The 27860-nt window shown below is 40.0% G+C and overlaps 2 protein-coding genes across 14 annotated transcripts in view; one reads left to right on the top strand and one right to left on the bottom strand.

Moving 5' to 3' along the window:
* Positions 1 to 142: 142 nt before the first annotated feature.
* Positions 143 to 9268, bottom strand: LOC119556786 (probable 4-coumarate--CoA ligase 1). Of its 2 annotated transcripts, XM_037869219.1 has the most exons (6): positions 9173 to 9268; positions 8130 to 8699; positions 3771 to 3981; positions 2447 to 2989; positions 1440 to 1554; positions 739 to 1381 (listed from the first exon to the last, which is right to left on the bottom strand). In XM_037869219.1, the coding sequence occupies exons 2-6, from the start codon at positions 8409 to 8411 to the stop codon at positions 739 to 741; spliced, it is 1794 nt and encodes a 597-aa protein (XP_037725147.1). In that variant the 5' UTR covers positions 8412 to 8699; positions 9173 to 9268. The 2 variants fall into 2 exon arrangements, with proteins under 2 accessions (XP_037725148.1, XP_037725147.1); XM_037869220.1 differs by lacking the exon at positions 9173 to 9268 and having other exon boundaries at positions 143 to 1381; positions 8130 to 8411.
* Positions 9269 to 13183: 3915 nt separating this feature from the next.
* LOC119558268 (potassium voltage-gated channel protein eag) overlaps positions 13184 to 27860 on the top strand; it is a 66981-nt gene continuing 52304 nt past the window's right edge. For 9 of the 12 annotated variants that reach the window (XM_037871631.1, XM_037871625.1, XM_037871632.1 and 6 more), the window contains exons 1-2: positions 13192 to 13307; positions 13605 to 13869. The gene's annotated coding sequence lies outside the window, so the exon portion shown is untranslated. Of the gene's footprint in view, positions 13336 to 13604; positions 13870 to 21663; positions 21810 to 27860 lie in introns of those variants that run through there. The other 3 variants (XM_037871622.1, XM_037871621.1, XM_037871623.1) reach the window with 3 other exon arrangements.

The following is a 27860-nucleotide window of genomic DNA, read 5'->3' as shown; positions in this document are numbered from 1 at the left end:
TAAAAATGTCTTAGTAAGGAACCATTTAATGTAAACATAGTCAGTCAATACTCAGGATCAAGAACCTACATTTGTATTCCCTTGTAACTTTAAAGAAGATCTTTTGAAGAAGTTCCTTCCATAAATACTCGATCATTTCAACTAGTTCATATCGTCTTTATTTTCAAACATTGTGGCATACATGGCATATATAGTAATGGATTTGGCATGCCGCCGTCTTTCAATACGTTTAACAAACAATTATCTTACAGTACTAGGCAAAAAAAAATATATATGTATATAGGGTATATCATAGTAAAATATCGGGTTTCTGCATTAAGTATTATCAAAGGTTGGAGTACAAGCATACAGATTACTCTTTATATATACGTATATGTTTATGGATAGGGTCTAACGTCTGTCTAATCTACACTTACTAACTATGGACCAATCGAGCGACTAATCGAGACCTATGCCTAAGCCTAAGAACTAAATATTTTCGAATTGGTAAATGCAATGTCTAAACCAGTGCCCAGGGATCAGGGTGGATCCAGGGCCAACATTGATGTTTATCATGTACATACATGTTCTGCGGGGTGTTGCCACAAACCGATAGAGCTCTTCAAGTTGGACCATAGGCTTGGTCTTTCTCTGAGGAGCAGACAGCTTGAAGCTCTCTAGGAGTCTATGGGCCACCCCCGATTGAGACGAACGAAAAAAAAATCACAAATAATATGTCTTAACCTATGAAGATCCCTTCTAGTCGGAGAACTTTTCCTTGAGCTCGCGGCGCAGAATCTTGCCGGTGGGATTCTTGGGCACCTCGTCCACGAAGATCACGCCGCCCTCGAGCTTCTTGTAGTGGGCCACCCGTTCGGCCACGTAGGCGGAGATTTCCTCGGCGCTGGCCTTCTCTCCCTGGCGCAGGACCACAATGGCCCGCGGAGCCTCGCCGTTGAGCTCGTGGGGAATACCGAATACGGCCGCCTCCAGGATCTTCGGGTGATCGCGCAGCACTGCCTCCAGTTCAGCTGGCGGCACCTGGAATCCCTTCACCTTGATCAGCTCCTTCATGCGGTCGGTGATGTAGAAGAGACCGTCCTCATCGTAGAAGGCCACATCGCCGCTGCGCAGCCAGTTGCCCGGATAAAAGGTGACTTGGTTAGCCTCCTCGTTGTTTAAATAGCCAGCCATCACCTGGGGACCACGGATGCACAGTTCGCCGGTGGTGCGTGGACCCACGCCCTTGGCATTGCCGCCGTCCAGGGGCACGATCTTGGCCTCCGTGCTGGCCGGCAGCACTCCGGTGGAGGCGTAGACCTTGTTGCCCTCCGGCGTCAGGAGGGCCACGGGTGAGGCCTCGGTCATGCCGTATCCCTGCTTGAAGACGGCTTTCGGGAATCTACAGACAGGACATATTATAAGCCGAGTTCATCTCAAGTTATTCATCGTGGACTCACTTGTTCAGGAAGCGCTCCACATCGTGCTGGCCAATGGGAGCGGCTCCACTCATCACAACCTTCAAATGGGGAGCCGTCTCCTGAGTCATCTTGGGGTGGTTGATCATGAAAAGGGCTGGAAAAACAGGTATATATATTTAATAATGATTGCTTAACAGACATGAAATGTTGGTTAAGTTGACCTACGATCCTTAATGATAATCCTAACTTATATTCCAGTTTATATAGATATATTTTTAGTTACTTTATCAAGTTGATTAAAACCTGTTCAATACTAGGAAACCTACATGTGCAATTCGTCGATCCGCTATCTTACGTATTTATAAGCCACTTTTAAAATACTTAGCTTAGGCAATTTATTTGAGCAGGTATGCAAAACAAAAGAGGATTGGAAGCAAGTGGCAATAAAAATATTTCATAAACGATTTTGTTGACATTTGGGTGTAGTACACAATTTCATCATATAGCTTCTAATAATAAAGTGTACAAATTGCGACAACAAATTGCTAACATTGTCTAATATACATACTTGGCACTCTAGTGGTCATTAACACCACCATCGTTGTTATTAAACAATATAATTTTAAAATATTAAGCATTTTTGATAAAACAAGAAATGTGCAGGGTTTTGAAATATTAAGATGTGCTTCTTATTTTTCCTAAGACATTTATTCCTTATAATGTTTTTACTTATTGGAATAATTTAGATACCATTTCTCAATGTCATGTTAATCTATCTCAATAAGCTTAAATGATGTTTCGGTAAAAGACAGTTTCTCAATACAATGGTAGGTTTTATCATCATCAAGAAGTTCTCTATTCTTTCTTTTTCAGCTTTGTCTGACAGAACACCTTCTGTAAAATGTATTTTACGTAAAATAAATATCATTCAACTTTCTGTGACAGATAAGGAACTAGAACCTTCATTTGAAATTGAGAAATGGGCCCTTAGAAGGTTATTAAAGGTAACCGCAAACCAACGCCCTTGTTACTCAGGTTTTACTCACCAATGGGTGGCACCAGGTTGAGGATGCTGCCCTTGTACTTGTCCAGGGACCGCATGAAGTCGTCTGGCTTGAAGCACGGCATGGTGGCCAGCCGACAGCCCTGGCCCAGCTTGGAGAGCATCACCACGGTCAGGCCGTAGATGTGGAAGAAGGGCAGGACGCCGGGCAGCGTCTCCTGGGGACCCATGAGGTCCAGGATGAGGGAGGCCTGCACCTGCTCGCAGTTGCTGGTGATGTTGTTGTGCGAGAGCATCACGCCCTTGGGCAGGCCAGTGGTTCCGGAGGAGAAGGGCAGGAAGACCATGTCGTCGGCGGTGGCCTCCTTGGGGGACTTCAAGTCCTCGTATCTCACATGCTGGGTGCTCGTCAGCTCGCTGAAATCGATGGCGCCCTCGGGCAGGATCTCCTCCGCACTGGTCCTCACCACGGCGATGGGAATCTGCCTGCCCGCCAGCTTGCTGGCCTGGCTTAGGGTGGCAAATCCGGACACCGTTCCCACCAAGAACTTGGCACCGCTAAAGGTCAGCTGCCTGGCGATCTCGTCTGCAATCGAAATGTGACGATTAGTAACGGTCTTTCGACTTTGGAACCCCTAAATACAGATGTCACCACATAAAGACCCCGCAGATAAGGAGCTTTTGACGCACTCAAGAGCCCCCAATAAACATACGCCCCACATGCACAGCGGTGGTCACGCAAATAGCTAATTGTTTACCTAATTAACTGCCTCATGTTCCTAACTGTTTTCGGGTATACGCTTACACTTTTATATGCCCTGAACTTTTATTAGCTTTATAAAATTGTTTATGCATCGTGCTTGTTTGTTGGATTTACTAATCAAATTCAAGTCGTGCAAATAACTTTTGGTGGGTGAGTGATTGCTGTGTTTTAATTTGGAAAATCCCCAAGATTCCTTTTGTTAAACATTTAATTCTTTACTTATTATACTTGTAATTACTGATAATTTTGCTACAATTTTTGAAGTACCACAAATAATCTCTAGATTCTACTATTTATGCTGTTTATTTATGGAGAATATTGTATATCTACCAACATATCTTTAAAAAAAGGTCAAAACTATGTAGTTCTCTTTTTTAAGCTTTTTAGTTTTCAGTGTAGTACTTTAAGACAATTGGCAAAGCTGTTATCATAAATCTTTTGTTGCTATTTTTGTAAAAATAATATATACGCGTAGCTATTGTACTTCAGCTCATTGTTTACTGTTTTTCAAACGAAATGCTATCCTCGCGATCACCGCTGTACAGTGTGTATCTTATCACCGGTGTTTTCCCAAAACAAAAACCGGGAGCAGGGCTTATCTTACCCGGCGTGTAAACGGGATTCACGGTGGTCACCGTCAGGCCCGCCTCAATGGCGCCCAATGTGGCGATGGGGTATTCGGGGAGATTCGGCAGACAGATGGCCAGAACATCGGGCTTGTGGAGCTTGAACTTGGTCTGCAGACGGACGGCGAAGGCGGCGCTGGAATCTCGCATCTGGGCGAAAGTATACTGACGATCGGTGATCACACAAACCTAAAAAGAAGGTATTAAAATAATAAGTCAAGGACCATTCATAAGGATAATGTAGACGAAATACCAACTGACTATACATATATTTTTAAAACCATCCCTCTCATTTACCCCCAGCTTTAATAATAACAAATGTAACTCAGTCAAATCTGTAGATAACAACAAATCAAAATCAACCAAAATCTGGGGAAAACACATATACATGGGCACGCGAATCTTATCTTAAGAACGTTTCAAGTGGAATCATATGTCCGAGTGGAATGTTTATGGAAAGAAAAATCCTGAAACTTTAAATTATTATAGAACAGGTGTAATTGGTAGTATGGTGAAATTAAATAGAGCACTCATTACTGCCTCTAAGCTAAATCGTTTGCAACCTAATTAAAGAGTCAGCTAAGAGCTCAATAAAAATTCTTAATGCGATAAGATAACTCGTTTTTCTTTATTCAAATAAACAAACAAACAATATTAGCTTTATAAGCTGTTTTATTTATCGGGGTAGTGCTGCATATTATCACTACACCCATAAGGGCTATGGGGATTTGAGAGGGTAAATGGCATGCCATAGAGATTTAGTTCGTTGCTCTGGGTAAGAACCTAATTAGGTATCTTTGGAGTATTTTTATTCCGGGGTTACTTCACTACTTTTTATTAAGGAGGTAAAAAAAATCTGTATTATCCAGTAGTAAACTATATCTCTGATGATAATAGCATATATTATTTTGTACTTTATCTTTTTATATCAGCTCTCAAACGATCCTATCTTTTCCCAGTGCTGGGCTTTTCGCTGGCCTTGACTTCTCGTAAGGCTGCCCTCATAAGAGCTCTCCAGGGCTAAGGTGAAGGTCGTCAAAAAGCGAACTCGCAAAAGCCAGCTTGATGGGTGGGCATGAAAAGAGGGTTGAGGTAGTGCGCTGATTGGGGGATTGTCCGCCTAAATTTGCGCAGTCGGAAATCGCATTCGGTTTAAAATAAGCATTATAAATAGCCGCACCGCCAACAAGTTGCTCAAATTGAAGAAAACAACCCACAAACGAGCAGAACACACAGCCGCACATCATAATGAATAAATAAGCGGGTAAAAAATAAGAGAATAATTTCGTGCATTTGCCATATATTCCCCCTGCGAACCGCCGAACCCCCCGCCGGTCCATCGGAAACCGCTTCGCTTGGCTTCAGTCGGTTGGTCGGTCCAAAGTTCAGTGGGGCAAAGTACAAAGTCTGCAAAGTCTAAACGAGTCGGGCCCCAAAGCCCCCTCCAAGCCCCCGTAGCGCCCGTTGGCCCCTCTCTTTCTGTCTGTGCCGCTCTATCTCTCTCTTGTCACCTTCTCTGGCTACGTTTGTTGACTTTTCAGCAGCGAAGAATGCTGTCCGTTCTTCGTTGATCTAGAAAAATGTAGCTAGGAAATAGCTGAAAGTATCTCACATTTGCACATTTTAGAGACTTGTCAGCTATGATAAACGATTTTTTTAAATCTCAAATATTTCTTACAATATCAAATCTATTGTTACGCAGTCTAAGGTATATACAATTAAGCTTTAAATACATAGGTTCTTATTTAAAAGAACGATCCCGAAATTTTTTTTAAATAAAAGTAGGTTTATAAGTCTTGTCTTTAGTGAAAACGTTACAACTGTAAAACCAAATTTAAGAAACCTTGTATGAATGTTTTCTTTAATATCCATATTAAAATTTTTTAAGAAAATATAAAAAGAATATTTTATCTAAAGACCTTTTGAAAAAATACCCAGTATAACTATTAAATAGCCTATAGACCATCTCAGGAAGGCAATTAAGAGCGCCGAGAGAATAGATTGTACCAAAAAAACCGGAGGAGGCTGGACCTCGATCCGCTGCTGACGTCGGCCAGCGAAAAAAGCAACAAAAATCAAAACAAACTCATCAAAAATATCAACCAAAAAAAAAACAAACAGAAGTCCGGGGCAATTAAAATCGCATTATACTATATGAGCATATCAAGAAATTGGGGTTCATTATGGGGCGACAAACACTTGAGCGAATCTCATATGGAAACTCAAATGGAAACTGATTAAAATTGACTGATTGCACCTATGAGTCATCTATATAATGCATTCCTCCATAAACAGTCGAATAGCAATAATCTATAGACCATAAACTATTTCTAAGAATTCCTGATGATATTGGAAATGTAAACAATTACTAATAAGTTCAATCAAAACAAAAGGCAGTGCACTTATAGAATTCCGATTTTGAGTCAAATTCTACAAATAAATGCACGTAGATAACGCTGAAATTATGAGTCAAATAACAAATGAATTTTGTTTACTCTAAGGAAATAACACTATAAATGTTTACACAGAGCCAAATAGCCCGTCAAAGCTGAAACCAAGGTAGATCAGATTTGCGAAAAAATGTGAAATATAATAATGACAAGACTAAATCCCTATCTTATCTGCTACGCAACCCTTGAGATACTCTTACTCCACAAATGTTTACAATACCCTCAGAAAAGTGTCCCTCCAATTTCCACCAACCAAAAGGGGCGGACTGGGAATATTAGGGGGCGTGGCAGCGAGTGGAAACAAAAGGCGAACTTTGTACTTTTAATTGCATTTAATTCAACAATTGACGGGGCTGTAGTTACGCCTCTACGCGGCCATGTGGGCGATTACTACTCGGTTATATCAGACCCCAACCTCTCCTACATTGCACAAATGATGGCAATAAAATTCAATGAACACAGTTTGCACTTTGATTTGCACAGGCATTGCCACAAGCCCCTATATACAAACTTATATAGCTTCTAGCTAGACGAAAAGTGAAAAGTGTAAACAATTGGCGAAGGTCGCCTGGGGATGATATGTGCATAGAAAAGTTATGCAAGTGGGGGTTGCATTACATGGGATACTCTTTACTCCCCTTTGACAATAACTCGATGCGATTCAGTTAATCGGGAGAATTCCTTATCTGGAATCCCAGGCAATTTGCCTCGACCACTTGACTTGCTGCCACTGAGCCATGGATGAGAGACCGGAACGGATTCCGAATCGGAATCGAGAACCCCTCGCAAATAGTGAATTCCAGACCGGAACGGTAGTGGTATAACCCCCGAAGAGGCCCGCCTTTGGCCCCCTCTATAATGTTTACTACATTTCACTTTCGCTCTTATCACGAACCTCAGTGCGCTTATCAAGACACCCGCTATTAGCGATGTCCGATAAGAGGCTGGCGGTCCGGGGGCCTCTTAATGACCCAAATACTGGCATAGACTATACCAAGACCCTCTCTATCGCGATAGCATAGGCAGCTGTGATAACCATGGTACTACATATTCGACTGCTGGGGGCATTACGGCCATGGAGGATACCAAGATATGGAATGCAGAGTACACAGAACCATTGCGAAATGTTCGCAGCAGACGCAAATCAGACCCGCGAATGCCAACGCTCGTATAAATATCACTATATATAGACGTAGGTTCAGGTTCAATAAACCGCCATAAATAAACAAAGAATTTCTGAGCGGCGCCTACGACAACGATTGCAACGATTTCGATTGCGTGAATTTATGATGTGATTGGGTTTACGTGGGTTCAATTGGACTCGGGCTTACGGTTACGTTTATGTTGGGCCCATTCAAATAGTAAATTCGATATTAATTGACGATTGGAGATGATATGGGTTGTAGTTAATCTTCAGTATGGGGGCACTTTGACTTTTAAGGATGGGGGTTCTTTGGTATAAATATTTTGAATCACTAAACATTTCTAGAATGCAAATTTGTTATTGATTGGAAAGAACTTGGGCTTAAGTTCTAACACGGTTAGGATTTTTTAACAATACTTAACGATAGTACTTTGTCTAAGGAAGTTTTAATTTACACTGGTTATTATCAGGATATAATCACTTTCTATGGGTATGTTACAAGTAGGTTTCTTACAAAACCATAGTTTATCCCTTGTATCATTTTTGAGAATCCTGATATCAAGTTTTAAATAGATCTGGCTTCAGGAACACTGAAACCCTCAAGTTGGAAGCTTTTCTTGACATTTAACAGATTAAGAGGGTTGTGATTTATAGTCTTGTTTGCAGAAAAGATCTAGAACCACTTGAGGGGATGATTTCAAACACTCCCCGAACACTCCACTGATCACTTTTGTGGCACTTACCGCGGCGGTGCGTCGCTCCCACTTCTTGAAGTCGCGCCACACGTACTCGTGGAGCGGCACGTTGGGCACGATGACGGGGTCAAAGGGCGAGGTCTTGTAGTAGCCGTCCTCGGCGCTGTAGTGCAGGAACTTGTCCGTCTCGCTGACGCCCTGCGTCCGCTCCTGCTGCGCGCTGGCGGTACTCGTGGTCCGCTCGCCCCGGTTGGTCGAAATGGAGCGCTTGGCCGCGCTGCCCAAGGCGGTGGCGCTGCGCAGGCGCAGCATCTGAGCGACTGGATTCATGGTCTTTCACTTGCTTGTTTTGTTCAGTGTACACAAGTGCTATGGGGGGCGAATGGAGCCGGATGTTTGTGTGCGATTTCGGGGTACGGAATTCACTACTGCCGCTGCTGCTGCTGCTGCTGCCACACGTCTGCTGCTGTCGGGTGCTGAGACACGACTGGCGACGCCGTGCGGCGCTGAGAAAAGTAATGCCGCCGCCGCTGCTCACCAGCGAACCAACACCAACAAAAACAACGACGCACGATCGCGTTGGCGGTGCGCGGTGTTGCTGTCCCGCTCCTCGGTACACTGCGAACAAATAATAAAATGCATTAGTACAAAATGCTCAGTGTTCTTTAGAAAAAATAAGTTTAAATAAAATTTAAATTAGGTAATATTGGATATTAATTCTATTTAAAATCAGTTGAAATTAATATTGCAAATTACTGGCTAGTAATAACTTATTTAATAATAAAACATTTTATTAGTAATGATAAGCACAAATGAAAAAAAAACACAGAGGATACACAATATATGTACATATAACTTAACCTAAGCCGGAATCTGGAAAAAATCATAATAAGTCGGCCGTTATTCTACACAAATACCTCTTAAATATTTTTTCATTGATATAAGTAGTGTTTTTTGTAACGTATTATAAGAAGAAAATTTCTTTTATTTATTTTGCTTAAGCCTAGTGGCTTCAAATGGGTTAAAAAGAGTTGCCAGCAGTACAAACCATTTTTATATTTTTTTTATATAAAAGAATACACAAGTCTTACCTTATTTTTTTGGGTGTATATGCTGCAGTTCTGTTGCTCTGGGCCCTTCTTCGGAATGCACTCTCTCAATCTTTCGCTCTCCCTCTCAGAGGACAGTGGCGGCAACTGTAAATTGAGAAGAGAAAAGATCTGTCAATAATGTAATGCTACTTAAAATTGATCTAAAAATTTATTGAAAAAATACCACACACAAAAGAATATAATAGAAAAACTATAACTATAAACTTCTGCGTATGTTTTTATAGCCAGCTTATGAGTCACTTGACATTGTTCCTTCGAGAAATTAGAGATACGACCATATAATTACACCTTTAGTTGTTATTATTGACACTTGAAATATTTCGAGTGAAGAGGTTGCCTCTCGAAGCAGTTGGGTTTGTTCCAGTGCCCCCTTTAGATAGCTCCCGTACCCAGTGGCTGCCGAGCACCAGACCTGCATTCCCACGTATGTACCTCCCCACCCTTGGAAACCCCCTTTCCCGCCCCTGGCTTATCGTTATCGCAATGCAGCGCCTTCTAGATGTCTACGCATGACTTGCATTCCTTTACCGCGCTTATCAGACCAAAATTTGGAATGGCTAACTGTGGATTGCAATTATATTGTGAACTTTGATCACTGACTCAAGACTGGCTAATCCCGTTGGAACACTTTTAGCGAGTGTAGTAATTCGAAATTCATTCCTCCAAACACTGTTAGTACTTACGAAGGGGGTATCTTTACTATCGAATTGATAAAAACAAAGCGAAACAATTTGTGGTATAAACGTTTTGACACAATGAACATGATTTTTAAGTTAATGATGCGGAACTATTCCATTTAATGTGTGTGGCTAGACAAATAATTTTCCTTTTAACTTGGATTTATACAGGGAACCTCGATGGATAAAAATTGTAGTTACAAATATTTACAAACATATATGATTCAGAAATATTAGTCATAAAAGTAGCTGACCGATAAGAAAGAATCAAATAAATTGCTTTGCTAAATTTTATCGAAGTCTCACATATAAAATATGTATATACATACATAAATATATATCTACATATATAAATATAAGAACCTTATTATTTCTAAAGTCGTTAAAGTGAAACTTGATAGGATGTTGTCTCATAACGTCTTAGGTCATCATGTGAAGTTTGGTAAGTGTATAGGAATAAATGATCTTTAGGAGTGTTTCAACCTGCGGACCCGAAAACACTGGACCTCCTCTTCGGAACTGGAATCGAAAGTGGTCCTTCCATTTCCAGCGGGGAGTGCATTCACCTTCGGAAAGTGTCTGAATGGGAAATTGAACACTTTTGACCAAAGGAATCACCAGCTGGGGGAAATTCTGCGTTTGAAATGGACACCCCGTGTAAGATACCAACAAAATCCAAACAATCTCTGTAACACGAGCAACAAAAACAACAGCTCGCAAAGCCGTGTGGAGCAACAACAACAATTACAGAGCAACGTAAGCAGAGCTCAAGGCCAAAAACGAGCCCTCTGCCTTTCCCCTCTCTCCCGCATCATTCTGATAGTTCTGTCTCTTTCTCTCGCCGTCTTAATTTACATGCTCCTCGCCTCCTCTTTCGCACCATCCCTCTCTCTCTCTCGCTTACATCGATCGCGTTGTTGCATTTGCATTGAGAGAAAAGAAAAAAAGAGAGAGTTACAGTGGGCCTGATATCCAGTTTTGTTTACATAGTATAAAGTTTAGTTGTGCATTTTGGATACCGTAGACTTGTTATTCAACAGTTGGGTGCATTTCGAACTTATCTTATGTACACTCGGATATAATGTGCTTATTTTATTCGCATAACAAATCAAACAACATTTACAATGCACCACACACAGTAGGTCTCTCGCTCTGCCTCTCCCACATCCACAGTTGCGTTCACAAATATAGCAACAATATAAAATTATTAGTATAGGTGGTAAGGAAACGAAAAGGTATTAAAATTATCTCTTTCACTTAAATTACAAGCAAAATATTTAACAATTTTGTAATGAGATTTTAAGATTTTTGAGGAGCAAATCAAAACTTTTTCTTAGACTTTTCTGTAAATCAACAAGTTGTAACTTAAATATAGGGGATAGATACTTCCCACTCGGGATAAAAAGTATATGTAATATGTATTTTATCTAAAACTTGTTGATTTCTACTACCCACAACCAATTTCTGGATCCGCCACAGCTTAAAGTCACTGCTATTCGAGTAATATTATGGATAGACTTTATGATACACATATGCTAAAACTGCGAAGTCGACTGTGCAGGCATGCTAAATTTGTGCGTTTCGCGAAAACAAGTCGTTGTACTTTCTTGGCGCTGTTTCTTGTTGAACTTTGTACCCTGGCTCAAAGTGATTCGAATCGTTTGGGACCCCTCCCCACCTTCCACCTCCAAAGAAGCGCGACCAAAACAAACTTCAAAATGTTTATCCAAGCAAACCTGTTTTTCCCGACTTCATTAACGTTGTTGCATCTCAGTTTTTGGTTTATATTTATTTTATTTTTAGGAATTTTTTATTTGCTGCAGCCAGCTTCAACTTGTTTATGGTTGTTATTTTCGTGCTGGGTTATGGGGTAGGATTTAGATTTCTCGGGTGTAGGGTTCACATTTTTCAGATGCTTTGTCAGTTTTTATTATGGGGAGCTTTGCCACAGGTTTCGGTTTTTTTAGTTTTAGTTTCCTCCACTGTCACTCACTCACACACCTGCAGTCCAATTTGGTAATCCGCTGTGTTCAGCATTCGTTAGAGAACTGCCACCAACTTGATGCTCTGCCCAAAGCGAGGGGGGGGGGGGGTTTCTGCCCCACAGTGGTTGCTTTTGCTCTCTCTTCTGATGAGTGAGACAGAAGATAAGAAATTGCGAGGGTGGCATTGACAGTGGTGGCAATTCATACCATTTTAAAAAAATTTTTATATATATTATTTTTTATTTAACCTATGTAGGAAAAATGATGTTACATATTATGACTTTTTTTTCGGTACCTAAGTTTTTTGACTGCAAACGTATAGAAAAATTATGAGGTATTTCTTTGTACTTATAGTTAAGTCCCCATAAATTTATAAAATCATACTTCTTCATGCATTTCTCAAATCCTATTACTTATAATAATTTTAAAATAAATAAAGAATTTAAATTCAATAAAAATTCATTAAGTGGGCAAAGCTGCCCCGTAAAAACTACCTACACATACATACAAACGTAAGGCAAAATGTCATTTAATCCTAAACCGGACTTTTTAACCTAATAATGCATTAAAAGCCTTCTCAAACTTGAAAAGGTTTTGATTTTGGACTAAACGTAAGCAAGAAAGTCATATAATGTAGAATGTAGACTGTGCTGTTTTATACATTGGCGCCACCTGTTGGTCGAAAACATTTTATCAGTACGACCTCCAGATGGTGCTTTGAATTCATCGAAATTTGGAATGGTTTTTAATAGTGGTTTTTGCAATGCAATCGATAGTGCCCGCTTAATTTAAAATGTTGGCACTTCAAAATATGGGTATTATTTGTTCTATTAGAAAAAACTAGTTACTCATATATGTGGTAAGTTTAACTTAACATATTTTTTGTGGTCTTAAATATAAACAATCTTTCAGATGAGGTATAAGTACAAACACTTATTGTCATCTTGAAATCCCTTGATATTTTGAAATCCAAAAAGCATGCTGTTTTATATTGTTTGAGTCCCTTACATATGTACATATGATAAATCTAATTCCTATTTGAAAAGGCCCAATTTTAGACATACGCATGTAATACATTTTTCAGAGGTTTTAAGCTTCTAAACCGAAATGCACTTATTTCAAAATCGATAGCCAACTGGCGCCTGTACCGTTAGTCCTACACTTGCCTAGGTACTCGATACATCGATACCATCGTGAGTGGCGCCACCTGGCGCGTGACTGTTGAGCAGGGCTCTAACAAGCAATCGATATTTAAAAACGGGAAAACTATCCACGTTATCGGCGCGGCCATCGATGTTTTGCCACCTCTAGTTGCGCGCAACTCACTCGTAGTCGACTTTTAGGTGCGTAGTCGCGAAAAACTATGAAGACGCAACTCTCGCGTCGAGCGGTCCTCAGAATCCGGGAGTCGTCCTCCAGTTCAAAAAACCAGCAAATAAATCCGACATTTCTGTGCGCCATTCGAAAGCGATTTTTTTTTGTAATTTTTTTGTTTGGCAATGTTTTTTTTTTTTTTTTTTGAAAATTACAGTGGGGCTGTGGTGGTGTTGAGAGAGGGGGGGGTGAGAGGAAAATCGAGAGGGGGGGCGCGCACGTGTCGACGTCGCAGTCGGCGTCGCAGTCGGCAATTGTTGCACGCTGCTCCTCCGCGTTTCTTGTCTCTTGTTCTTTCTTGTTTGTTGTGTGCTTCTTCGTGTCCCGTTAATGGTTTCATCTTCTCCTCCTCCTCTTCTCCACCCACGACTGCAGTGCAAAGTGAAATGCGAAAAACGCGTCGCAGAGTAATCACATCGCAAACACAGCGAAGGCAGATAAATTAAGAGAATTGAAGAATCAAGCCAAATCCAGTGAAGAATCGAATTCGAGTCGTATCGAATTGAATTGAATTGAATCGAATGGCAAGGAAGAATCAGAATCGAAATCAGAATCGCAATCGGAATAACAGTAAACACATAACCACCATTCAAAAGCAATCAAAAAAGCAACCAAACAAGCAACAAACAAGCAACAAAAGGTAATCACAAAATGAACGAAATATTGTGTAATGAAGTTGAATTTCTTTGCCCAAAAAAAAGAAAGAAAGAAAGAAAAGTAGAATAAGAGGGAATGCGAAAGTGATACGCAAAGAAAGTGTGACAGAGCGAGAGGGAGAGAGAGTGAGTGAGTGAGAAAGCGGCTTCTAATTGTTATTGTTGTCTACTGTCGCTCTGCCGGCGTCGCTGCCGCCACTAAAAGTTTTTCCTGGCGGTGCGACAAGGACGGCACCAACGGCGAAGTTTTCCCCAAAAAGAAATCGTAAGGAAAACGCAAGGAAAACGGAAGTGAGCCAGGGAGTAGGAGATGTGGAAAAAAAATGGAGCATAATAAGTTAAATTTGCGTGCTCTTGGCTGCTCGTTGATTCATGTTTTTCTTACTTATTTATTTATTCAGCTTTTGTTGGTTCTTTATTGCTTTTTTAATCATTTGTTTGTTTGCCCTCTCACATCATTGCGGTTCTTTTTTTTGTGAAATGTCTGTCGGCCAGCAAAAAATGAAATGCGCAATTATGTCAGCCACTAAATAAAGCGAAATAAGTCCTGGCCAACTACAACAATTGCTTTCTTTTCAAGTGCAACCAACACAGTCACACACTCACACCCGCACACACACACCCGCACTTTGCGGTTGCATAAGTGTCAACCGCAACACACGCGTACAGTTTGACAGTCACTTCAACAACTTCAACAAAATACGGAAGGAGGTCCTTTTTGGGCGAGCACCAAAAAAGTGTGCTACTAAATTGGTTCAAGGAAATGTAGATTTTTTGGTGAGCCTAAAAGTGAGCAGTACTACTTGAAAACTTTAAGGGGCATCCATATTTTGTAGCCGTCTTTTAGGAGCTTTGAAATGTGTGCTAAAACCTTAAATTTAATTTATTATTGGGTTATTACCAAAATAATGTCCTTAAAAAATATATCTATCTTATATTTTATACAAAATTGGTTTATATTTTTAAAGCCTAAAAGTGAGCAATAATACTTGAAAACTTTAAGGGGCATCCATATTTTGTAGCCGTCTTTTAGGAGCTTTAAAATGTGTGCTAAAGCCTTAAATTTAATTTATTATTGGGTTATTACCAAATGGTGTCCTTAAACAAGTAGATATTTCAATATTATTTATCTTATTCCTTATACAAAATTGGTTTATATTTTTAAAATTATATTCAATTCAAGAAAACGTACGTACGAGTGATCAAAACATATTTGAAATCTGTGGTGACATCTCAATATTTTGCGGCAATCTTTTAGAAGCTTTAAGATGTATGCAAAACCATACATTTATTTAGTTATTAGGACATCTTCAAAATAATAGTTGGTATCCTAAAACAAATAGATATTCAAATATTATTCAACTTAATCTTTTTATATATTTTCCCAAAAACAGTTTGTTAAATATATTAAATCCCCTAAATTGTTTTGTATTGCACAATTGTATTGGTTTTTTGTATTATTAGGATCAGGGAGACCCGCATTCATTCCATTAATATTCTAGTACTGAGAGCTGGAAGATTGAGTTCAGTCAAACTTGTCTTGAGTTCAGAAAGACATGACTTCTAAAAGTTCGAGTTAGAAAAGTTCCACTGTACAGGTGAAAAAGGGGTGAAGGTGGAGGCATGGATACTACGGGTGGGCGGAAAAGTGGGCGGTTTGCGTTAGTTGACATCCACACAAGATGGATATTGATGCCCTTTACACCCACACAGGCGCACAGGAGCAGTCACACACTTACACAAACACACACGTACAGTGAGTCACAGCAACAGGAAACGGGTAAAACGTAAAACTACTTAAATATTTAAAGCATTTGATGCCAAAGCAGGGGGCAATAAATAGGGCGGGACGGAGAAGGTGAATTTGAATGGTTCCGCCCACTTTTTGCGCCCGAAAGTATGCAAACAATGCCAGTGGCACCAACACAAATGTCGAGTAAATCTTTACCAAGTTTTCCGCCCGTTGAAAACGCGAGAGAACTCACAAAAAAAGAACAACAGGGTTCCCAAGAAAAGGCCAAAAATTTTGTCACGCATGTGTGTTGGGTGTGTGTGTGTGTGGGTGGGCCAAATGAAAAGAGCCAAAACATTAAAAATGTACCAGCACCACAACAACAACACAAGTATGTACAAAAATAACAAGAATAACATGAATAACGGGAATAACAGAAAGAAAGTCCAAGCTGACGGGCGCCGCAATTTGCTGTTAACATAAAACAAATAAATATAAAAAGAAGCACAACACATCTAAGCCCACATGCATGGTATATACCTAGATATATTTTGGCAGTTGACTTTTGGCTCTCACTGTTGCCCAATTTTCAATTTTACTTTGCGCATATTTAATATGACATAGCGTAAATGGGATTTGCTACACATACAGCCCTATTTTTACACTGAAAGGAAATATATATTAAAATTGTTAACACATTTTCCCTGAGCCAAAACTTATCTTTGTAATGTATCTCTCACTAAGTTAATTTTTTTAGTTGGGTTATCAAAGTACAAAATAGTTATTTTTCATAGCAGTGGCTTTTGCCATACATACAGCCCTATTTTTACACTGAAAGAAAACATATATTTAAATTATCAACAGCTTTTCCCTCAACAAAAACCAGATGGAACATAAATCAAAATATAATCTTAGTACTTTATCTCTCACTATTTCTTTTTTATTAGTTGGGCTATCAAAGCATAAAGTAACAAATTTTCTTAAACGTGCCTTACTTTTACACTAAAAGGAAATAATATTTAATTTATTAACAGATTTTTCTTAACCAAAACTACATGGAATATAAATCCAAATATATCCTAAGTAATTAATCTCTCACTAAGTTAATTTTATTAGTTGGGTTATTAAAGTATAAGGTATAATTTTTCCTAACAGTGCCTTTTCCCCTGCTCCACTTTTATTGCTCCAAGTTAATGAAGTGTAAGTTGGTTGGAGTGGGAAAGCGAAGGGAATATGCTGGCTAATCAATCAAGCGGCATCAATAAACCCCTAAACAGATTTGCAAAATAATTTATACTCTTAGCGCAAAATCAAACATTTCGTACTGCGAGGGGACTTAAAATATTTGCTGTCGGACTTCCATAAAATATGTGAAATGTTTAGCTGCCACCCGTCGCTATTCTTTTTCCCTTACCCTCCGCAAATGTTTTATGTTTGACATCCGCTGGCATCCGTGCTGCCTTGCCGTGGCTTCCGTTTCCGGATGGCGTTGCATTTTCCCGCTCCCCTCTCCCCCTTCTTAACTGCATTATCGTTCTGTCTGCTATCTACACTGAGCGGAAAGCGTTCATTTATATGACAGTTTAGCATGATTTACTATTATTATTAGCCATTTATTCTATTTTAAATGTAAATTCGATTTTGACAATAAAATGTGGAGCCAATAGCTTGTAAAACTAGTTAGGTTTATGTGCTTAAAGCATTTTAGAGAGTTGAAAGCAAAGGTGTCGAGAAGTAGGCAATCAATAATTATGTTCCTTTTGTTGTAGTATACTTTTGGGCTTCTTCCAATAGCAGATTTCTCATTAATTTATTATGAATTTTCTTTGTGCAATTATCGCTTTACAGAAGAAAACTATTTTAACTTCTCTGTCTATTGAATATTTAGAGAGTTAAAGACAAGGTGTCTGTAAGTAGGCAATTATAAATTGAATTTCTTTTTAATTGTCTACTTTTAGGCTCTTTTCAATCGAAAGAATACTATTTTTCTAGTCCCTACCTAGCAGATTCCTGCCTAATTCAATTTGATTTTTCTTTGTGCAGGCAGCGGCAATTATCGTTGTACAGTGGAACCAGCAGTTGGACCACCTGCCGACTTCCTGTCAGATTGTCAGACTGTTTGGCTTGGCTTTTGGCCGTGGCTGTGGCTGTGGCTGAGGCTTCTTTGCCTGGCAGCTGCGAGGACTCGCTCCTCGCGTCCTTGTCCTCGTTGACCTTGTGCCCGAGATCTGGCTGTCGTATCAAAACAAGTTTATTAACATGCCACCGGCCATCAAAGCGGTGTTGTAACCACCATGGGGGCGTTTAGAACGGACAATTACGTATGTAAAATGTGGCCACAGTTTGGTAGCCATTGGGGCAAATGGGCACGCCGTCCTGTCTCTATAAATTTGGAGCAAAATCCCTAGCCAGCTTCCCCGGAAAAACAGAACCCAAAGAAGCTGGAAGCCAGGGCTGTCGACCTTTTATGGTTTTTTTTTTAAGATTTCAGTCATATGAAAACTATATTTTGGATGTTTCTTAATGCGCTAGTTTATCTATGATTGAGCTTTATACAATTTTAGCAAACATAACAATTTGAAAAGTATAGAAACTTTACTATAGATTTAAAATCCCTTTAAAGGGTGTCCAAAAGTATGCAATGATTTTTAAGAGCATGCCTGCTTTCAACGTATTTTCAATCTTGAAGGAAATACATTTGGATTGTTTTATATATTTTTGACAGCCCTACCTGAATCCGAATCTGAAAAAGCTGGAAAAGCGAAGAGAACTCGCTAAAGCACGTGGGCAATATGTAAATTTATTTATTTCTCCGTAGTTGCTGCTCCTCAGCTTTTTCTGACTTTTCTTTTTTTTTTTTGGCTTTTTGGTTTCTGCTCTTCTCGGCCCTTGGCTTGATGTGGTTTTTATGTTAATGTGCCCGGCCGAATGGGAGTGTGTTCGGGTTAGTCCCTAAGCTGTTTGTGAGCTTGTGTGTCAGTGTGCCAGTGTATCTGTGTGTGTCTGTGCGCCCCGTCCCGCTCCTTCAAGATCTTCCCTCTCATGTGCTTGCTCATTGCTTTTAATAGCCAACAACACGCCATGCATTAATTTATGAATTTCGTGTTCTACCCGGCTGTTCTGACGGCTTTTCTGCCAGCCAGGCTGGCAGAGGCGGGCGTGGCCTTTCCGCCCACCCGGAAAGCTTTTAGCCGGAGAGCCAGCAAGTCGCACAAATAATTAAGAAAGAAAATATAGGCAGTATACAAAAAAGCCTAAGACACTAACCAATTTTCTCCACTAGAAGATTAAATAATTTATTAACTGTGGCTGCGAAATAATATATTTCAATTTGAATTTGAAATATATTTGAAAGCTAGGCATGGGACATTCAAGTCTAAAATGTTTTATTAATATCCAGATAAAATTATTATCTTTTTAAATAAATATACAAACCAAGTCTTGGTAAACTAACTTAACCGTTTCATTGCATTCAAAATACTTTAATTTTCACAAGGCTCCCCCCGTTTTTCAATATTTATATTATTAAATCTTTTTATCTTATTATCACTTGATTGATAAACTATGTTTTGCATTTTAAATCCTTATGTCCATAGTATAAGTCTATAATAGCACTGAAGACTTGAAAATAAAATCTCAACTGGCTTCTAAGCTGTAGATAATTTGTTTTTTAAAACTTTAATCAAAGAATTTATCGTACTACGAAAACGAACTGCTCGTAAAGTTGATATGTTTATTCATTATACGTAATTAATAATCTTAATATATAAATATTTTCATAAATAGTACAAATGCCTGTGTTAAAATGCTTTATAAACTATATTATTGTACAACTTAAATATTTTTTAATGGGCCACAAACATGTAAGAATTTTAAAAATTTCAAATGAGTGTGTATATACACATGTATACATCACAGAAACCATTCACATATTTACATATCTATGCATTTAAAAGTTAGCTTTAACTGGCTGACTAACTACCTGCTCCAGGCGAACTAAAAACTGTGTGAAAGTTTGTCAAATATTTTCGCAAACCACAAATATGTATAACAATTTTAAATGACACCGCTGGGCGTTTTGGTTGCAATAACCGCATAACTTCATTACACGAATGAAAAGTGACAGTCGAGGACCTTTAATTTCGCAGGCCACAGATATTTGCAACACGTTACGAGTGCTATCCATTACGTATTTAAAACAGAAACCGCAATTACATGTTTATCGAAGTTGAATGTACATAAGTGACCGGAAGCAAAAATCTTTTGCAGGCCAATGGCTTCTAAAGTGGTTTTCTGGTTCCGCTGGCTGTCAAACTGTAGACGCCAGTTTGTCGACCGCCCAAATGTCGCAGCATACTTTTCGGCGGGCGCTGTAAAACTATTACACTTATTGTCGCTGTGCGTGCGTGTGCATGTGTGTGTGTGTGTGCTTGAGCGTGTTTCTGGGGGATCCCCCGAAAAGTGGGAGAAAGGGATGGCCCTATTATTGTTGGCTCTTCTTCGATTTTCAGCTCTTTTTTTTTTTTGCCTTGCTGCTCTTGTTCTTTTCACGTTTTTCCTTTTTTTTTTTGTTGTTTGACTTGCTTTGGCCTATTGTTTGCTTATCATGTGCACGGGTGTGTGTGTGTGTTTGTGTGTGAGCGTTTTCTTACTGTGTCAATATTTTTTGGCGTAAGCTTTGCTTTTAGCCATGACAAGTAAATATGCCATCACTGAAGCAGCAGCAGCAGCAGCAGCAAAAGAAGCTGAATAAATTGGCCAGTCTCGAGTTTTTCCCAGCCTCCAGTCCACTTTTCCCGGGCGGAGGGCGGAAAAAACGAGAAGAAAAGCAGACAAAAGCCCCTGGCCAGAAGTTCTCAAGTTTTTGTTTCTGTTTCTGTTGTTGTTGTTGTTGTTGTTGCTAGTATGGGTGTTAGTGATAGTGTTAGTGTTGCTTTGGTTGCGCGTGGCGCAATCGAAAAAGTTTTTATGACACAATTTCCCTTTGTTGCCATTTGCCTTTCGCCTCTCGTCTTTCTTGGCACACTTTCGATTTTCGATTTCGCCATCGGAAAAAAAAGGGGAGCAGCGGGAAAGCGACAACTGACTCATATCTGGTGCACTGAAAAAGAAGTTGTGTTATAACGTTAAGGACATACTAATGCAGATTGATTGGCAATTATATGTATTTACCATCATCCAAATGAAATTGAGTTACAAAAGTTATAAAAGTGCTTTCTGCAGTGTTAGCTATCCTCAAAATAAACTAAGACTTCACAAATGTATCCTGGTTCTTTGTCCATAAATACATATGTATCTACATATGTACATAAAACCATCCAATGTAATGCTCAGTGTAAAGTAGCAGAGCCAAGAAGTTATTGGAGAAACTTCAAAGCGGAGAAATGGAGAAGTCTGGGACTGGCTTAGCTATATTTAGAATATTTGGTGGGCGTGCTAACTGGTTTTTTTTTTTGGGAGGAGAGGCCGAAGGACTGCTTTTGGAGCAATCGGCACAAGGATAAGCTTGCCCCCCCAAAAAAAACCAGGCAGAAACGAAGTTGCATGCAAGAAAAGCCATGCAAAGCGGGCCAAAAATTATGTGTTGCATACTTACGTGCGCCGCACTGACCTTGCGTGCGGCGGAAAAAGGGGGTGTGGAAAGGGGGGGGGGGAATCCAAGGAGGAGGCGAAAAAGGGGGCAACGACTAGCCCAGGTGCAACACTATCTTTAAATGTGTCTGTCGGTGGGTTTTATTGCACTGCTCGTTTCGGGCACCAAAGTCTAATTGGATAGGGAGGCAGAGACAAAAAGATAGAGACCGAGACAGAGGCGGCGAAAGAGAGGGGTAGTGGGAAAAGAGGGAGATGGCCAGAGAGCGAGATGGAGCAAGGAGACACACAGCTTTAGCCTAGGCCAAATTAATCGATAAAAAGATCAAATTGAATTTGCCACTGAGGAAAAAAGCAGGGGGGGGGGGGGGGGAAAGGGAAGGAAACGAAAAAAAGTGGAAGAGAGGATGGGAAGGGAGATGGGAAGGAAGGAAGGAAGGCAAAAGCGGGCCCAAAGGCAGCCAAGTGAGCCGTGAGCTAAAGCCAAAAGCTGATAAGCCGCCGCAACAATAAAATCAAATCACATCTGGCCCGCGCCACGTAAACGGGCTCAAACGGTCAGCAAACGGGTAACGGGTAACGGCCAAACGGGTAGTGGCGGTGAGTATCGGTTATTGGGTTGGAAACATAATCTGCAAAAAGGACAAGCGCCCAACTAAACTCAAGCAAACTTAGCCGGATTTAATCTTTTGAAATGGAATGTGAAACATCATTTTAAGTACTCTTTCAAAACTTAGGCAAATGCTTAAATCCCTTAATTTAAAAAGAAACTGATTTCCATTTATCAACGGACTTTTGAATTCTGTTTCATTACAAGCATTTATAAATCCATCGTTTGGTGTTCTTAGGTGTAAAAAACTTTTTTACAACTGACAAATTACAAAGCAATTGATATATTTATATTTTATTTGCTAACTTATTTGTTACGTAAAGACGGCATGAATTTTTAAATAGTAATGATAAACCATAAAAGACCAGCGAATGCGAGGGCACAACTTGCTTGAGCTTTTCGGGAGAAAGCGTGAAGGAAAATCGTACTATTCCTCCGCTTTCTCCCACACCATTAATTTAATGAATACTCATCTCCATTTATTTTTCATATGCCGAAAAGCTTTTGGCACTGGCGCCGCCTAATTAACTACAAAATATGAATAAAAATGACTTATTCAGTAGACTCGAGACAAATAGGAAGCATTATCAAAGGCATTAGTCGGAGATAATGTTCTCTGGGTTTTTGGAGGGGGTTTGGGAATGGTCTGCGTTCCAAGGTATAAGGCAGCGGATCCCCAGTTCGATTCCACTCGCTGCAGTTGGATTTTGGGGAATTGGCCAGCCCCAGGTCTTCAATGCAATCTCCTTTAACTGAAATATTTTCCTTGGGAATGGGGAATCCGAAAATAGACTTTTCTTCGAGCTTGTTTTTTTGTTGTCTTGGGTTAATGAAATGGCTGCCCTACTTTGCGAGCCCGGCCAAGGCGGCCCAACTTGGCACGCAAAAGTCAGGCCCAGTTTTAGTTCTACATGGCAAGAAATATGATTTCTCTTCTATAACCTATTACATTCGTTTGTTAAATATAAAGTCAGTGTTGAGAAAGCCCAAAAAACATAAGAAATTAGTGTTTATCAGAATTGTAAAAATAATTAGATCATGATCATAATTATTACCTAAAACAAGTAGAAAATCAACGAGTACATCCCGAAAGGCTTATCTTTGCCCTGAAGACTGTATCTATTTTAAGTTTTAAGAAAGTACAATGTTAAGAAATGCCACAAATTATAAAAAAAACAGTGTTGATCAGTATTTTAAAATTTAGTTTGAGAGGTTTTGGTGCATCCATTGATAGGAATATAATTCTGTTTATCAATAGGCGCCTAATTTAAATCAAAACTTTGTTTTCCATGGAATAAAGACACTTCAATTTATGGTCTAAAATGGTTTTGATTTTAAGGCCTAGCTCTGTTTAAACACATGATTTGAAGCTGTACTGATATACATTTTTCCATGTGCATTTTCGGTCGTAGTCGCAGTTTCAGTTAGCAGTTCCAGTCGGAGGCCCCAGGCAGCGGGCTGACGACTTGGCAAAATCAAGGTTAAGTATATGTATTTATGCGCATACCCAAGTAGCAGTGACTTGTGCACATATATTTCCCAAGGAGCGGGGGAACAAAGGACGAGGGGGCCTGGGCTGCGACAGGAAATGTCAATCAATTAGCCCAGCCCTAGGCGCCAAATGCGTCGGCGGTCGGCCCTTTGTGGGATCGGGAATGTGAGGGTATATGGGGGGTTCTGAGAAATCGGGGAATCCTTTTGAGGACGGGGCCTCCTCTCACTTCACCGGGTCTTTGACCATAGCTGATTGCACCCGCCTTCTGGGAACTCGTGACCTTTTCTGGCGGTGGTCAGAAGGACTTTGAGGACCGACGGCCTGGCGTTCCGGTAACCTGCTTGACTTTAATTTATAAGGATGGCTGCTGATTGCTCGACTTGATTTACCTTCTTCAGAAAAAATCGCCATCGTTTTTCAGCTATTTTTTTTCTGTTACAATTTGCACCGCTTTCGTTTGCTCCAGTTAGGGCGGGTGGATTGCTTAAATCCAATGCATTTTATAGTTTGTAATGATTACAAAAGGCCTGACAGTTCGATTACCAGAAACCACTTGAAATTGCCAGCATAATGTGGATAAGTTTGAACTTTTTACAATACCTAAAAGTTGGGTTGTTAAGCATTTAGCTCTAGCAATAATGACTGCAAATCGATTGACAGTTTAATTATTGCAAACCCTTCCAATTTGGCAGCTTAACTTTTCAATTTTAAACCCACTTCTCAAATGTCGTGCAACCATATGTAACCACCATCATTATATAACTGAATAAACCTAATTAATTTCATCGAAAAATTGGCAGGCAAACCAATTAAAAATAAATGTATTGGCTTAGCGTCTCAATTCCCAAGTCAAATTAATTGAATGTGTTCAATGCTGATTTGATAAGCTGGGGTATAATTTAATAATTATACTTAAAATGCTTTAAGGGAATAAATAAATTTAGACTGAGTTACTATTAAACTTAAAGTGACCCATTTAATTTCATTGGCTTCAATCAATTTCTTGCAGAAGGTCAGTTTCAACTTACAATAAATTTTGAATATTTGCCTTTTGTTTATAGCCTGTCAACCGTTTACTACGGCATTTATAAATTCATGAATATTTTGTAAAATCACAGCTCAAAAGTCAATTACAGGTCACTTTTGCAATTTACGGTGTTAGGGATTAAGTTATTCCAAATAGAAAATAGATTCCAAAGAGACCATTTCATTCATTGGTCCTTTTTTTTTTTGTTGATTTGAAAGCACTTAAAATTCAGCCCAAACGTATGCAATAATTTACTTATTCCGGAGATCCTAAGTAAACACGGCTCCTTGGACCCTTTGCAAAAGTTCAACTGGAACCAGAAAGGAGTGCTATAACCAACTGATATATCAGACCATCCTCCCATTTCCATTTGCCAACCAATTCGATCGAATCCAAGTAGCCTTCTTCTGGGAACAACAGGAGGCGGAGGTCCATTGTCCTGCGGCCATCGCATCCTTGGTCTGTTCTTCGTCTGCTTTTTTTTGTCTGGTGGGCTCCTCCAGCCCCCGCAACCCCCATGTTCTGAGCCACCCAGTCGAGCCTATTGTCCCCATGAGCTTTGTTTTCTGTTTGCCGCTTTTCCAACCACCCCCTGCAATTTTCCCCCTCCTGGGTTTCGCGGCTTTGTTTTGGTTTCCCCAGCATTTGTGTTTGTGTAATTGTTGCAACAATTGTGCTTTCCGAATGGGATATACAGGTATGTATATGCCGGGGGCGGAACAAAACGTATTATATGGCATGGTGGGGCTCTCTAGTTTTGCGGGGGGGATAACAATGATTTGTCCACAGAGCGTAACATTTTTGGCCAAAGCGAGTATTGGAAAAATGTGAATGGGGAATGGGGTGGGGAAAATGGTACTGGGAATATCAATGTGCATGTGCAATGGCCAAATACAAACGCATTAAACGAAATGTCAGAAACACTCGGTGCGGACCCACTGGGTAATTAACCAATGCCCGGGATTCTGCTATCAAATTCACCTGCTCAGAAATTCTCTGTCTCTCTGTTGCTATCCCTGTATTTTGGCTTAGACGGCTGAGCCAAGTTGAACCGAAACGGAAAGCGAATGGCAAAAAGCTTATAAATTTTTGAATAGTCCACAATGGTATCCACAAAGTATCCAAAGGTGAGCCAAAATGTATGCGGCACATAAAAGGGGCGATGTGGATGCTGCTGCTCGCTTACACATCGCAGGGGCAGCTTCATTTTCTTGATGACACCATCTCATTAATAATGCCGGGGCTCTATTAATATTTGAAAGCCGAACGCAGCACACCGGAAATTAAATCCGAATGAATGGGGGCGAGGGGGTGGGGGGGGTCTTGGCATGTGAAAATGTCTATGTGCCTGGGTGTGTGAGTGAGGGAAAGATATAAACCAGCTTGATTCGTCCTTAAAGTTCAAGTGATAAGAGCTGGGGGATGAAGGGCAGCCCAGGGACGAGAAAGATGATAAGTTCTAGTTTATAAATAGTAGGGAGTACCCAGAACTTCTAGTTAAAAAAAGCAGGTAGTGCTACAGATATAATCACTTCTAAGTGTTTTTTAGGTGTCTAAAAGTATGCAACAATATGTATAAAAATCAGATGTACTGTGAATTCACTAGGAAAGACGACTCTCCTTTATTCAGTGCTTACTATTAGGTATTTTAAATAAAATCTAAAAATAATTTTGAAATTTCATTTGGCAATGCCAAGAAAAATGTTAGGCAAAGGCATTAAAAACCAACAAGGCTGTAATTTAATATTTCAAAATTCTAGATCGCGTGAAATTATTTGACTTAAGAACTATTTTTCAAGAGCCTATTTTCACTTAGCCTTATATTCAGGTTTGAGCAAACTTACAGAGGAGGAAACTCAACCGAATAGTTATAAAATGCTGATATTTGTCCCAGAAAACAGGGTAAATGCTCTTACCTTGCCCCGAGCAATCCATATCCTGTGCCATTTGATTCGCAGCCATCTTAGCTGCTCCTTATCCCTTGGCCAACGCCCCCTTGACCCCCTCATGTTAATTTTTATGACGTACTTGAAGTGAGCCATAAAATGAGAGGGCGGCTTCAGGGGAATTTGGCCCATGGGGGGGCGGCCAGGATCCGAGGCGGGGGGTTGAACTCTTAGAGCTGCAACAAATTAAAATGTATAGTCGCCCTCCTGCTTTTCCGCCCTTCCGCTTTTCCATTTCCCCCCGTTCCCGGCGCCTCTGCTGCTGATGCTGCGCTTTGTGGGGCAAGGTGAGCGTCATCCTGTGGCATCGTTTGTCCTGCTCCTTTCTCGTGGTCACTCAGTCGCCACCGCCAACGAACGTCAGCAGACTGGGAGAAAAGAGCAATCCCATCGACTTTCTAAATAATTTGTCCCCTGGGCTTCTACAAAATTAGAACCCAGTCGAAAGCCCCATTATATTGATCATTAAACATTAATCCTTTATAATACTTTCTTTACACCTGTGCTTATGCTATGCAATTTTTTATAAAGGTATATTTTTTTAACTTTTAAGTACTTAGAAATTAGAATAATCACTCTGATCTACTTAAAATGGAAAATATTTCGTTAAATAATTTTGATAGACAATTTCTTTCAGTGTAGCGGGCACAGTGGCTGCCACATATACGTCCAAAATAGTTGTAGTTGGTCCTTGCCACACCACACACACACACACACCACACAGGCAGCGAAACTCCTCTCGTTTTTCATGTGTTGCAAGGTGCAAAATGGCTGGGATGGGGAAAATTGTGGAAAATAGGGGCCATGGCATGTGGCAAGTGTGTCAGGTGAGGAGGGAGCCTCAAACTAGGGGGGGGGGGGTGCATATTGAGGGGCGTGGCGACATTCCATTTATTATAAATAGGCGAGTGCTGAGAGGCTTGACTTTCCGTTCCTATTTTACCCACTTTTTGGCTCGTGACGTCAGTGGGCGATTTGCGATTGGTCCTCAAATTGACGGCACTCAGTACAGTGCGTTTCACAAGTGTTTGCTTGCCAGCCGGGAATCCTTCAGCTGTGCAGATTGCCCTAGGTGACACCTCCTAGTCATTTTTAAAAATCGATATCGGATTACAACTCGCAATGTTTAAATATTTTTTTGAACATTATAAAGATTGAGGATAAAGAAGTTTTTAAAAGAAATAAGGAGTAAAGAAAAGTAAAATTTGATTTTTGTTTCGTAAAAATAACTAGTAAATCACGTACCTTAGTAAAGTCAAGCCTAAAATAATGCTTAAAATAGGAAGGACGTACTACGATGGGCATTCATAGAACATTGTTCATTGTTACATACTTTTAGACACCTAAAGTAAATAAAGAAAAGAAATTGGGTAGTTTCATAGAAATAACTACGGTTTTAGGTCCTTTACTAAGGTGTCTAAAAGTATGCCGTGAAAAATATACCATTGCATACTTCTAGTCGCCTAAAGTACATTTATAAGAGATCTTAATATTTTAAATGTCCCCCGTCTGTTAATTGTTAGGCTTACCTAAGTTCAAGTTTTCTAATTATTTTAAACCCTCCCGGAAATAG

This window comes from Drosophila subpulchrella, chromosome X (assembly GCF_014743375.2).
Source record: "Drosophila subpulchrella strain 33 F10 #4 breed RU33 chromosome X, RU_Dsub_v1.1 Primary Assembly, whole genome shotgun sequence".
Lineage (NCBI taxonomy): Eukaryota > Metazoa > Arthropoda > Insecta > Diptera > Drosophilidae > Drosophila > Drosophila subpulchrella.
Note: the sequence above shows the minus strand (reverse complement) of the source record. Positions and strands in the feature narration are given on the sequence as shown.